At 37.1% G+C, this 12,500-nt stretch overlaps 3 protein-coding genes across 7 annotated transcripts in view; 2 read left to right on the top strand and 1 right to left on the bottom strand.

Annotated features, from left to right (window-relative positions):
- LOC113810036 (uncharacterized) overlaps window positions 1-718 on the top strand; it is a 13,351-nt gene extending 12,633 nt beyond the window's left edge. Inside the window, exon 15 of the mRNA XM_070113437.1 lies at window positions 448-718. Coding sequence (XP_069969538.1) covers window positions 448-718 — 271 coding nt within the window. The remainder of the gene's footprint in view (window positions 1-447) is intronic.
- On the bottom strand, window positions 226-7,848 carry LOC113810060 (RUS family member 1). Of its 4 annotated transcripts, XM_027361745.2 has the most exons (12): window positions 7,754-7,848; window positions 5,533-5,657; window positions 4,542-4,662; window positions 4,114-4,274; window positions 3,464-3,656; window positions 3,186-3,304; window positions 2,445-2,647; window positions 2,047-2,183; window positions 1,481-1,606; window positions 1,260-1,392; window positions 831-932; window positions 226-638 (listed from the first exon to the last, which is right to left on the bottom strand). In XM_027361745.2, exons 1-11 carry the CDS (start codon window positions 7,793-7,795, stop codon window positions 880-882), a joined length of 1,413 nt encoding a protein of 470 aa, XP_027217546.2. In that variant the 5' UTR covers window positions 7,796-7,848; the 3' UTR covers window positions 226-638; window positions 831-879. The 4 variants fall into 4 exon arrangements, with proteins under 4 accessions (XP_027217546.2, XP_069969882.1, XP_027217547.2 ...); XM_070113781.1 differs by having other exon boundaries at window positions 226-932; window positions 7,754-7,847; XM_027361746.2 differs by lacking the exon at window positions 7,754-7,848 and adding an exon at window positions 7,553-7,706 and having other exon boundaries at window positions 226-932.
- The window catches only part of raw, a 64,633-nt gene continuing 59,946 nt past the window's right edge, over window positions 7,814-12,500 (top strand). Inside the window, exon 1 of one of the 2 annotated variants that reach the window (XM_070113777.1) lies at window positions 7,814-7,881. The gene's annotated coding sequence lies outside the window, so the exon portion shown is untranslated. The remainder of the gene's footprint in view (window positions 7,882-12,500) is intronic. The other variant, XM_070113778.1, reaches the window with a different exon arrangement.

The raw sequence follows: 12,500 nt of genomic DNA, 5'->3' as shown, positions 1-12,500 counted from the left end.
ATCTTTGTCAATAAATTTGAACTTGGGAGTGAAAAGAATTTTTTTGTTAGTCAAATGAACAGAATAAATATGGCTCCAGTTAGCTCTTATGTTTTCTATCAGTGTGTCATAATAAACAATATTTTTAAGCACTTGATTTAGCACAAGAAAATAAAAATGCTATAAAATGAAAAGCATGCTTTTCATTACTTAGGTAAAATTTCAGGTAGAATTAAAACAACAGCAAATACCTAAAAAATGCATTATTTCCATACCTTACAGTTACGATTATGAAAGAAACTCCGTCCTTATAAATGGAATATGGATGTGTACAATAAAACTATTTTTGCAGTTTCAAGTTATTGTCAACTTATAATGGAACTAATGCTGAAAGTAATTTAAGCATGTCTTTCTCTGCCCTAACTTTTAAGTACAAACTAAATCTCTGTCTTAATTTTTTTCATACAGATTTGGGGAAGCCTACTGGATGGTGGACATTGAGCTTGACTGCTCCTTGATCCATGACGGGTGGTTCGAGTTTAAAGGTTTCCTGACTGGCGATGCAGGTCCATTTTCTGGCTGGGAGGATGATATTCACCAGGAAGTATGCTTAGGTCCAGCAGGAGACAGCCCATCCTTTTTGTCTAGTAATCACATTGCTAAGTGTGGATTTGTCAATGTTTTCCATTATGACAAGAATAATTGTGCTATTTATGACTTTGATGATATCTTTCAATAGACACAATGTGTCAACTTGCACATTCTATAATACCTAACAAAGGAAAATTAAATTTTTTCTCTTGTTACATCCTTTCTTCCAAAATATCCCTCACAAAATATGTCAGCAATACCGTAAAAAGCTGGAAAAGTGAAGCAACTGGCTGTCTCTTGCTCCATGCCTTACGCCAACCTCCATTCACCTGCAGCAAGAAGAAGGCGACTGACGTTCCACCCTGCCAAATTGAGATAATGTTTATGTCTTTAGAATAATAACAGAAATTTAATGAGAAGACTAGAATTTAGATGTAAAAGAATAGCTTTCCATGATGATTTCAATAAAATAAACTGCAATTTTTCCAGAACTCTTATACGCAAGGCAGAAAAGGTTATTGTTTATAGTTCAATAAAGGCAAGATATTGTTAATCTTCATCCAGTTGCTACTCAATAAAATATAATATACATACACATAAATTCATATAAACCCATAAGCATCCACTTAAAGGTTTATCAATGCAAAACAATTAACTAACCAAGTTCTCTGGATACTTCTTAAACAAACCTTTAGCACTGAGCTCCATTAGGAATGATGGAAACAGCTTCTGGGCATAAACCTTCACATGTGGGATAATATTTTCCACATCAGTGGACTCTGTCAATCCCTCAGCAACAAATTCTGCAGATACTTGAACACCCTGCAACAAAATTTAAAAAATGTTAACAAAATTAGAATTATAGAAATATCATATTCATTAATGTTTATAGAATAATTGATAAAGTTACCTCTTTAATATGAACAAAGTTCATTATGCATAGGTATGCCACAAAAAAGGCCTCTAATTCTTGTTTAGTTGTCAATTCTTGTTTGTAGATAATAAATATCTGTCTTTCTGTTAGGTCCCCACACACCTGAAAAAAGAACATGTAAAATATAAGAAATTAGGAAATAGATACTAGTCACACACCACCACTTATACTGTATTTTGCATGTACAGGATTTTCACAGAAAAGCATAAGAAGTAAAAAAGAAAGAAAAAAAGGAAAAATATATAATATAATATCTGCTCACATAAAGAAATACTCATTCAGGTCTAAAATGACTCATTTGACCTTACACTGACTAATGAACTTTATCACTTATGGACATTACATTAAGTAATCAAAATGTTTTTTTATCTTTTTTCTTTAACAGATTATGCAAAGATTTTGTAATTACTTTTTCTTTTTAGTGAAATTTCTAGAACAAGAGAAAAAGAACTTTGATTAAATTCATGATCTAATATTGACAGATCTAATATTGACCTCAGACTCAACATGGAAAAGTATCAACATTTCATGAAGCCACTTACTATATAGTTTTCCATTGAAAATGTTTCCATAATATTCAGATAAATGTCTTTCACGCTCTTTTCACTGCTCCAACAGTGATTAAGAGCTTCAGTGAATGAGCAACCAAGTCTGACTCGAAATCCATGTGGAAAGAAATCTGAAGGCAATTAAAAAATACGCAATATCACTTCCCCTGTTCTTATATAATGTAATTGGAATTTGTACATCTCAACAAAGCATGAAAAAATCAAAGAAGGTAAAGACACACATAAAAAATTAATACCACTTCATAAGAATATTCATGAAAATACCAAATTATATGGTGATCAATGTAAATACAGATTAAAATTGATTAGTTCTACAATAACTACTAATGATGTTACAATAACAAAGGCAAAAAACACACTATAATGATTACCTGGAATGAACGCTGCCCCAGTAAGCAAGGGCTCAGAGAAGTTAGTCTCATCTATCCCAGGAACACTTGCACTTGTCATCCACTTATCTAGAGTGTATAAAAGGCGAGGTCTGTTCAGACTTTCCATTTTGACTGATCGTACTGCTTGATAGTTGGCCAGGAGATGCATAACCACACACAGGATGAAGGTCACCCAGGTTAGTCTATAGGGTATTTTGACAGTTTTATTTGTTATCTCTTAAAAGAATAAATATTTGAGAACATTAAATAGAGTTAGAAAAAAAAACACAAAAAAGTAGAAAAGAGAAAAGACAGATAGAAAAGCAAATACAAACACACACACACACATATACACAATTGATCTATGTATTTTACTTATCAAGAATCTCCTTAAACCCAAGATTGACATACAATATCTTTAATTAATTTCTACAGCTGATCTCATAAACATAAGTTAAATAGACAATCACTATTTCCTTCCCTCTTTAACTACAACTCCTACATATAACAGATATACATTTTTTACAACAAGACTACCCTCCTAACAACTTTCCTGGTTATTTTGTGAGGCAATACAGATTATGTGCCACATACAGTGCCACATATATAGGTTGTTTTATAAACTACTACTCCCCAGTCTCTGTATAATAATATCTATATATACCTAACAAGTTAAAAGGAAAATATAAACATCCGATCTCCATATGCACTTAACATTATACAAAATTCAGAATTACTCACAAGAAATTTGAAGTGATGAGAGGTAATAAGGTGAGAGAAGTGACTAGGGCAGCCAAATTCACAAGGGTTTCCTGGCTTCCATCCTTGGCAGACACGTCTGCCATATTGTCACGACGTGCCTAAATACACCATGAAATTTTGCATGCAGCATGTATATGATATACATATGTTTTATTCTGATTTGAACTGTTAGACCTGAGTCACAACTTATCATATCGTATATACAGATTTTTTCACTCTCTTTGATAAAGTATCTCATTTTGTTACAAGGTCATTACCTGATGAAGAGTAAGGGCAGCACGTGTGGCTCCTCCTGCCACTCCAACTAAAGCCATCATTACAGCTGAGACACACATTACAGCCAAGAAAGGCACTGGTAGCAAAGGGCCCAGGAGCCTCAGAAGATGCCCAGTGTCATTTGCTACGTCTGCAAAGAGACGCCACTGCTTGCTATTGCAGTCTAGCTGTGACCTAAAAATGAGAATTATAATCATTAATATGTAGCAAACCTAGTGTATGCTAGGATGTGCAAAAACACATCACATTGACCAGAACTTTTGGTCATAATTAAGCATTGCCAAGGTATTTTGTTTAAAATCTAAATTGTAGATAACAGCTTTGAAATTTACTATTCTGACAACTTTGAGCACTCTTTAAAACCAAAGCTTCCTAAACACATAATCTTAAATTCTGACAATATCATTATTCTACAAATTTAAGTGAAAAAGTAAAGTTTTATTATAAGGGAAAAATTATTTGTCTTAGCTTCATGCTATTCTGAATATTGATGCAAAAAAAAACTTAGGTACCTAACAAAATTATAATTCTATCTAACAGACATGAGACCATGTTATCTAAGTTCATCTACTGACAATTTAGACCTCAATCTGAGCCTCAAGAAACACAACAACAATCATACAACACTAACCCTCTCCAATAGGCAAATGCAATGGAGGCAATCATTCCTGATCCATCTTTTAATAGCCATGTTAATGTTGCTGCAAGGGATGTGGCTGCTCCTTCTCCCACTCCCAAACCTTCAAAGGTTGCTCTAAGGCTTAGTGCACCTGCAATGCTGCTGCAATATGCCTGAAATAAAATAAAACATTAAAAAGAGCAAGAAGGTACAATAATGTGGATACAAAAAGCAAAATGCCCAAGATCAGTTCATAGGATAAGAGTTGCAAAATAATCATACATGTATTGGATAATCTTCAGGTAAAAAACACAAACTAGCACATTATTCATCAAAGTGAAAGCTCTTGACAAAAGTTACAAGCATATGTAAAACACGTCAAACCAACCTCACATATTTTCCAAAAATGCCAAGATTAAACACAAACTTCATTGTCTCACTTGTATTGTATCCCACATTTGGTAGTGAAGGTAGTCTGGGGACACAGAGTCTGGGTAACCCTTTGGAAGGAACACATCCCTCAGCCATCCCACAATATACCTCTCGCTCCTGTTGTGGTCACTGGTAAGGAGACATAATTTTATCATATAACCTTATAAAGGAATTGATGCTATTGTCAATAAAGCCAAGTAAAAAAGTGTCAAGGTTCCACTACAATATGGCAAAAATAAGTACGTATATATTAACTTGATTGGTAATACCAATCAAATTCCCTTATTTTTTTCCAGACAGCAGTTTCCATGAAAACTTAATTTAATTCCTTAAAGTCCACATTTCATTTAAATATTTATGTCTGAAAAGCAAAATATACTTCAACAATGGTAATATATCTTAAAAGTTGGTCCCTCTAATTTGGGTTGGTTGAGTTGTAAGACCTCAATTTTTTTTTTAGTTTCCCTGAAGCTTATAATACTATAAAAATAGAACGGTACTTATAATAATAATATAGCAATAACAAGAGTAAGAACTAAGCAAATAAGAAGAATTATTTATTACCAAAAAATAAACAAATGCAGAAATACTCCTGGAATTATTAAAACGTATTAATAACAATTACTCTGATGCTACTCCTCATAATAATACAAATACAAATGATGATGATGAAGATGAAGATGAAGATAAAGATGAAGATTAATGATGATTGATGCTTGATGATTGGTGATTGATAATTATTGATGATTAATGATTGATGATGATGATGATGATGATGATGATGATGATGATGATGATGATGATGATGATGATGATGATGATGATGATGATGGTGATGATGATGATGATGATGATGATGATGATGATGATGATGATGATGATGATGATGATGATAATGATAATAATGATGATGATGATGATGATGATGATGATGATGATTGATGATGATGATGTAAGTATCGCAAAGCGGCAGACAGCAGTCAAAATACACAAACTTACTCTTCTTTACATTCCAGAGGCACAAATGATCTGATGTTCTTTTGATAAACATAGTTGTTTTTTACCCCTAAAGCACCTTTTTTCTCCTGGTACAGGATGATTTCCTCTCCCTTCATGAGGTTTACCTGATAACAAAATGGAGAAGAATAATTTGTGATAAAAAGGGGACAATACAAAAGAGAAAATGGGGTAAAATGGGATTTGGGAAAGGGGCATTGAGGTAAAGAGAATGAGACTGAAAATGCAAGTGTTACTAGTTTAATCCATGAAAAAAAAGAGAGAGAGAGAGAGAGAGAGAGAGAGAGAGAGAGAGAGAGAGAGAGAGAGAGAGAGAGAGAGAGAGAGAGAGAGAGAGAGAGAGAGAGAGAGAGAGAGAGAGAGAGAGACAGAGTGAGAGAGAGAGAGAGAGAGAGAGAGAGAGAGAGGCAGAGAGAGAGAGAGAGAGAGAGAGAGAGTGAGAGAGAGAGAGAGAGAGAGAGTGAGAGAGAGAGAGTATCAATGACGTTAGTCCAGTTAGACAAACATTATCTTGTTTACTTTCCTCAAGTCATGTAATGTGCTTCTACAACTGACTATGCCAATTACATTTTAAATAGGTTTTGAATAGTACATAGCACATATTGCTGTGGAAAACAATATCTAATTTTCAAAGCAATTAGAGTCTCTTTTAAAAATTTACCATGAGATATGTTTGGAATCATATTCATGTACAAATTTTGGTATAGTTTCAGTTTCCCATAGCCATTTAGTACAAGGCTATGTCTTGTGATGGGCAGAATTACCCAAAATATTACACTTCTTCTATGGCATTGCCTTTGGAAGTAGATAAAAAGAAAGTTGTGCACCATAACACAATAGTATACATTTACAGCAAAATGTAATGGCAAAGAGAAAAGCTACACTCACTAATATATGAAATAACCTGCACAGGCAAAAAAATATGGCAGAAATTTAAGTAAATAAGTTGTGACAAAGGTTGCACAGAGAGTAAGTCTATGGATATCGGATGTGGGTTTGGGGATGATGCCGCTGGTTAGGAAATTTTTTTATTTATACAGTGATATTTATGGATCTCCCAGTAATGGTGGGAGTAATAGGGCTTAATCTCAGAGGGGCATGGTCACTTCATTGACATTTCCAATACTTTCACATACATTTGCTATAGAAAATAACAAGAGATTCAGGCATACTACAGTTGTGATTTATTGAAAGTATGAACAGTAAATGCATGATTGGATAGCTGTGTGAAACTAAAAAGGTCATTTTACAGAATACTTTCACATCACTGATCATAACAACATTGGTATCAATGGATTCTGCTCACTCTTTACTATCCAATTATTTCAAAATTATGCCATAGAAACCACCCCATTAGCTACAATATTGGTCCCAAGTGACCCCCCCTCCTAGAGAGCTGCTGCCCCCCGAACACGGCAATGAAAAATAAAGAATCCTCTAAGAATTCACAGCAGGAAAGAACATACGGCTGACATGTGGGACCACTAGATGCTGAGTCTGTCCAACACACTCTCCTGCTGTACATATGTAGAGGATTCTTTGTTTTCATGGGTAGGAGTTGGGGGGTTCACAGGGGGTACAGCCACTTACATCAGACAATGCAGTGACATATTTTACTCCATAATTATCATGGCACCTTTCATACCCTCTCCTGTTATCAGGGTCAAGATTGTGGAAGTCTGGGGGGGTTCAGCTGCATAAATACTACATATATGTGTACTTTAGGGTGAGAGGAATCCACAGAAACCAAAATTATCAGGATCTATTATGTGAAGGTATTCCATAAAATTACCCTGAAAAATTATCCAAATTTTGACAATAAGATTTAAGAGAGAACTAGGAGGTGGGAAAAAAAAATTAAATACCTGAGACCTGTCACCACAAAATAGCGACATTTAACATTTTTTTCATTAAGACACCTCTGTTTCACAAGCTTATATCTTAATTTTGAGTCTTTAGATACAAAAATTGTACATTTCAAACAGCAAAAATAATGTCTTACCTGGAAAAGGAAGTAAATAATCAAGTTGCCACGTCTGTTTCTCCCTTGTTTTGAGGTTTGTTTACATCGTCATACTAAATCCTCCCTGAATCCTCGCTTTCATATTAAAAACATAAAAAATCGCCCTAATAAACAATTATACCTATACTGCACATTATGATAATATGAATTACCATTCTGATGAATTAACATCGTTGATACCTTTTCCAAAACCGCGTAATTCAGCATGAAATAATGTGGCATCTAGTTGGAGCGAAAGAGTGGTTTGTGGAGGAAGTCTTCGTCCAGGGAGAGATGATCACGTTGTTGCTTCTTGTTTCACTGATAACGTAAGTCATGTGCTGATCTCTTCTTTTTTGGATATTCCCCGACCCCTTTGTGTGCCCCACTGAGGAATTAGAGTCATAGGAAAGTCAGGCTGATCCCACGACAGGCAGATATGAGGCTGTGGTCTCGATTAATTTTAAAGCACGCGAATGGTGGAGAGTAAACACCGTAGGGTTATTGGCGGGTATTCGGTTAGTATGCAGAATGGTGTAGTTTTACGTTTGATTTTGTGACCCATTTCCTGTTGTGAGATACCAACATAATACAAAAAAAAAAAAATGGTTCCCTCAAATTTATTTTACATAATTTCAGTAAATTGTTAAACAGAATGATATGACAGATGTGCTTAGAAAGTGTTGTGGTGAATATTGCTGTTTCTTTTCTTGACTGAAGGTAAAATGTTGAATGGTCATAACAGTACTGAGTTGGTGGTTGCAATGAAATTAGAAATAAAAAAATGGCATATTGTGTTTAATTAGATTTAATTTGTGCTATTAGGTTTGAATATCTAAATGAGTCATGAAAATAATAATTGAATTAGTATGAATTTATGAACCATTAGAAATGATAAGACATTTTTATCAATTGAAATGTCAGACTTAACTGGGAAGATTATTGAATAAATTTGGAAAGTCAAAGTTAGATAATACTATTATAGCTACATACTGCAGTGCATACTAATATATGGCATTTGATGTAAATATGCATTTTAACATATTAACCCTTACTGTTTATTGTACTCAGAATGTGCAGTTTTAATAAATATCAGTGAAACTTCACTTTAAGTAATGCTCCTTTTTAAGTGATATTATTTGTTTGTCAGTACTATAGTGTTGAATGGGTGCACCTATAATTTTTGTTCATAGCTGATGTATGCACTTCAGTTATGTGCAATATATTTCATAGATTTGTATAACAGTAGTTCATGAAATGATGAAGATAATGTCAGGAAGTAATTATCATAATTAGAGAAGAAATCAATTTGATTATAAATTTACAAACACTACTAGTTGAATAAATAATATTAACCATAATATTGAAAGTCTTAACATGTTGCAATGGGCTTTTAAATATCATAGAACCCCACAAAGAAAGCCTACAAGTAGTTTTAGTGTTGCAGAGGGTAGAAAATATTTTGAGCCGTGAGCCAGGTTGGTTTGCCAATGAATTGATGTTACCTGATCCCAGGAGGTGAGGGGGAGGGAGGGTCTACAACTGATTGTCCTCTTGGCACTGTTGCAAGAGCCCCTGTCTTTAATAACACAGAATTGAACAGGAGTGGATTATCTGCATTTACTTGGTGAGTATGCTTTTCTTAAATTTATAGTTATTCTGTTCTCATTATTCACTTGACCTTAAATAAAATTTGGAAGTAATCATTTTGTGCAGACTTGGTGTCATAGTAACTGATTGAGTAATTTTAAAAATCCAATGAAGAACTTGTCTGAAGACAGAGGTGGAATGTTTATTAGTTGTCCAGCAAAAAAACTTACTTGTGATGAATGTTGTAAATGCCACTTTCAGTTATACAATCAGGAAGAAATGGTTGTTGTGCACTACAGGCAGTTAAGAAACCCCGGAAGTGGGTCAGGTATTTGTCCTGGGTCATCAGTAAATACGCTGGTCTTTGTTGTACGAACCATGTACAAAGGGAATTTCACCTTAATCTACCAACCTATACAACATTTGTCAGCGAGGTCAGCCTTTGTCCCTAGGAAGACCTGCGGTTGTGGAAAGTCTGCAACAAATGCTTTATGTAATTTTAGCCTCGTAGTGATTAAATTTTGATTATCTTCCATAGTATACTGTCAGTTTATTGCATTTTGCTGTCGTTTTTGATGGTGTTAGACTAGCGTTTCAAGCATGGGTTGTGAGTGCCAGGCCAGTGTTGTAGGGTTGTTAAACGTATTTGTGTACGAATATGATTCCCTGGACTAAATACCTCCATTAGATTTAAGGCTCGAACTATTTCCACGTGCTAAATTGCCTATGTATTTTACGTGTACGTTGGAAGGCCACGCGCGTGTGTTCGTAAATATGTGTGGTTGGGGGCAGAGGCAGGGGGAGGGGCCTGCTCTCGGTGGTGACATCATGGCTATTTTTAGCTACAATGACGTCGGTGTCGCTGGCCGCTTGCTATCACTCAAGCTCACGGGTACATGTTTTCTATCTGATATTTTGCTGATAGCATACAGCAGAGATTAGGATGAAGCATGACCAGCGTGGGGTCAAATACAAGCATATTCGTAGCCACATGCGCTTCCGTGCTGCATTACGTCATAGATATCTTTGGACGCGACTGTGGGGTGAGGGTTGGGGTGAGGGCGGTGGGACGTGTTGGGAAATTTGTATCTTTGGGGGAGGGGGAGGGAGCAAGAGACCGGGCGCAAGGGGGTGCGGGGCGGCCAGAATAAGGTTGACAGTAAGGAAATGTGAAGGAGACATTGACTTGCTGTGAGCGGGAAGCAAAAAGTTTAGCTTAACGGACGGCCAGATGGCAGCACTGCAGGGAGGTAGAGAGGGAAGGTTGAGCTGGGATGGGGAGGAGAGGGGAGGGAGAGAGGGAAGGTAGAACCTGGGAGGGGAGTGTGAGGGGGAGGGGGAAGGAGGGAGGAGAGAGGGAAGGTTGAGCCTGGGAGGAGGGGAGGTACAAGGGAAGGGGAAGCTGGTGTTTGTACCACAGCGGTTGAAATACTTGTGATGTAATGCTTAGAATTAGAAGATTAAACGTACCGCACTGGAGCTTAAGTGAGTAGGCCTACTGATGAATATATGTGGGGAGACATTTTTGATAGGAAGAGGCGATTGATAGCGTGCATCCATGTATTTTATTTTAATATTTATTAAAGTCTTTCAGCTGTAATATCCTCCTCATTTATGTAAGTGGATACGTGAGCAGTGCTTTTCTTCGTTCGTTCACCCGAATCCCTCCGCTATCCTAGCCTTTGAGTGTCATTCCTTTATGATCCAAGCGTCTGTTCAGCTTCTGTAATTCTCGCCTCCACTTTCCCACACTTTCCATCACGTCCCTGGCAACCCGGCCCAGCCTTGGCACAATCCTCTCCCTCACACACTACGCTCACACTGCGTCCTCACCCTGTGTCATCCTCATTTTGCTTTACGTTTCACACCTAACAGTCCCAAGCATCTCGCATCTCCGTGGGGAAAGGGCCTTTGTCTGCGCCGTCCTTTTCCCACGGTGAGAGCATGTGCCACCACCTGGCCTTGGCATACACTCTAGATGCGGCACGCGAAACAGTTGTTCCACGGGGAAACACCTGTGATTGTTTGGTGCACTTGTTCGTCCGAGAGTCAGGGCTGTCTTTTCCTTTCTTTCCTTTGCGTTTGCTTGCTTGCTTTGCTTTGCTTTCGGGAAATATTGTTCTTTCTCGACCTATTTTTGCGATCCGACGTGTCGTGTAAGTAAACAGAAAATACTAAAAGCTAAATGAGTTTGATAAACAGAATGGATGTAAAATGTGTGTCAAATACTTGCCAACCGGTTAACCGAATGACCATAAAGTGCTATTAAGAAATTTATTGAATTCTGGGTATTTTCCGGTATTTGCATCTATTGCGCCTGTAGATCGATACGATCGACCCAAGAAAATGGTTGCAACCTCAGTGGGAATTCCTAGGGTGAACCATTTATAGTTTGCCTTTACTTTCAGAGTGAATTTATGCATTAAAAAAAATCATTGTATCGTCCGAAATGACTGTTATGTATATTAAAAACAACTTGCAGATCACAGGCAGTAAATTATTCGAGAAAGAACTTTGTGACGAGTCAACTGCGTGGTTGCGAATTTAAGAGTCAGTTAATTTCAGTAAGAAATGCCACAGAGCATGGAAATTAAAGCCCTTTCCGCAAATTTAAACCATTGTCAAGCAGCGAGGGCATTCGTTTCAGCGGCATATTTTCTCTTCTCTCCTGTAGTTGTTTGTTTTTCTTCCATGTATATATATAATTTTCCGTGAAAAGAAAACGGCTTTCTTAGTAAGCCTTTTCGGTGAACTTGGTCCGCGTTCCTGTACAAATCAGTGTAAACAACAGCAAGAGCTGCTTCTGGAAGCGGGAAATTGCCTGGCAACAGTGCAGAGCGTGTATGGCACCAGAATAGCGATCACTTTGGTGCCTGTTCCCAACAACGCTCGGAAATGCTTCAGATTCATGGGGAAGCAACTGCCCTTAGAATATGCCGTTTGGTCACTTTTTATGGATGTTGCCTTAGGGAATGCATCTATTTGTGTATAATATCTTTAGCTGATGAAAACTAGTATTTATTTTAGAACTTCACTCGCCTTTGTTTCTTGACGTACACTTTTAGTGAGAATAGCGCCGAGGGCACGGCGCCGATGCAGCTGACCAGCTCATTACAACCCGCTGCAATAACAACATTCAGTGTTTCTGGTTGCTCTGTCCCGGTCAAACATCGTCGCCTTTTCCATCACAACCAGTTCCCAGACTTCACCTTCAACGCTTTGTCGCCAAAGTCATTCCCTCTCCCGCTGCCACATGCCTAGGGCCACCACGGGCTCCTACGAATGCTAGTACATCTGATCCATCCTTGGCCAATTCGGGAGACGCAACACAGGTTTTGGGGACACCATCACTGTTGTC

The sequence above is a fragment of the Penaeus vannamei genome, chromosome 34, assembly GCF_042767895.1.
Source record: "Penaeus vannamei isolate JL-2024 chromosome 34, ASM4276789v1, whole genome shotgun sequence".
Classification (NCBI taxonomy): Eukaryota; Metazoa; Arthropoda; class Malacostraca; order Decapoda; family Penaeidae; genus Penaeus; species Penaeus vannamei.
The sequence above is the reverse complement of the archived record's forward strand: the minus strand, read 5'-3'. Positions and strand labels throughout refer to the sequence as shown.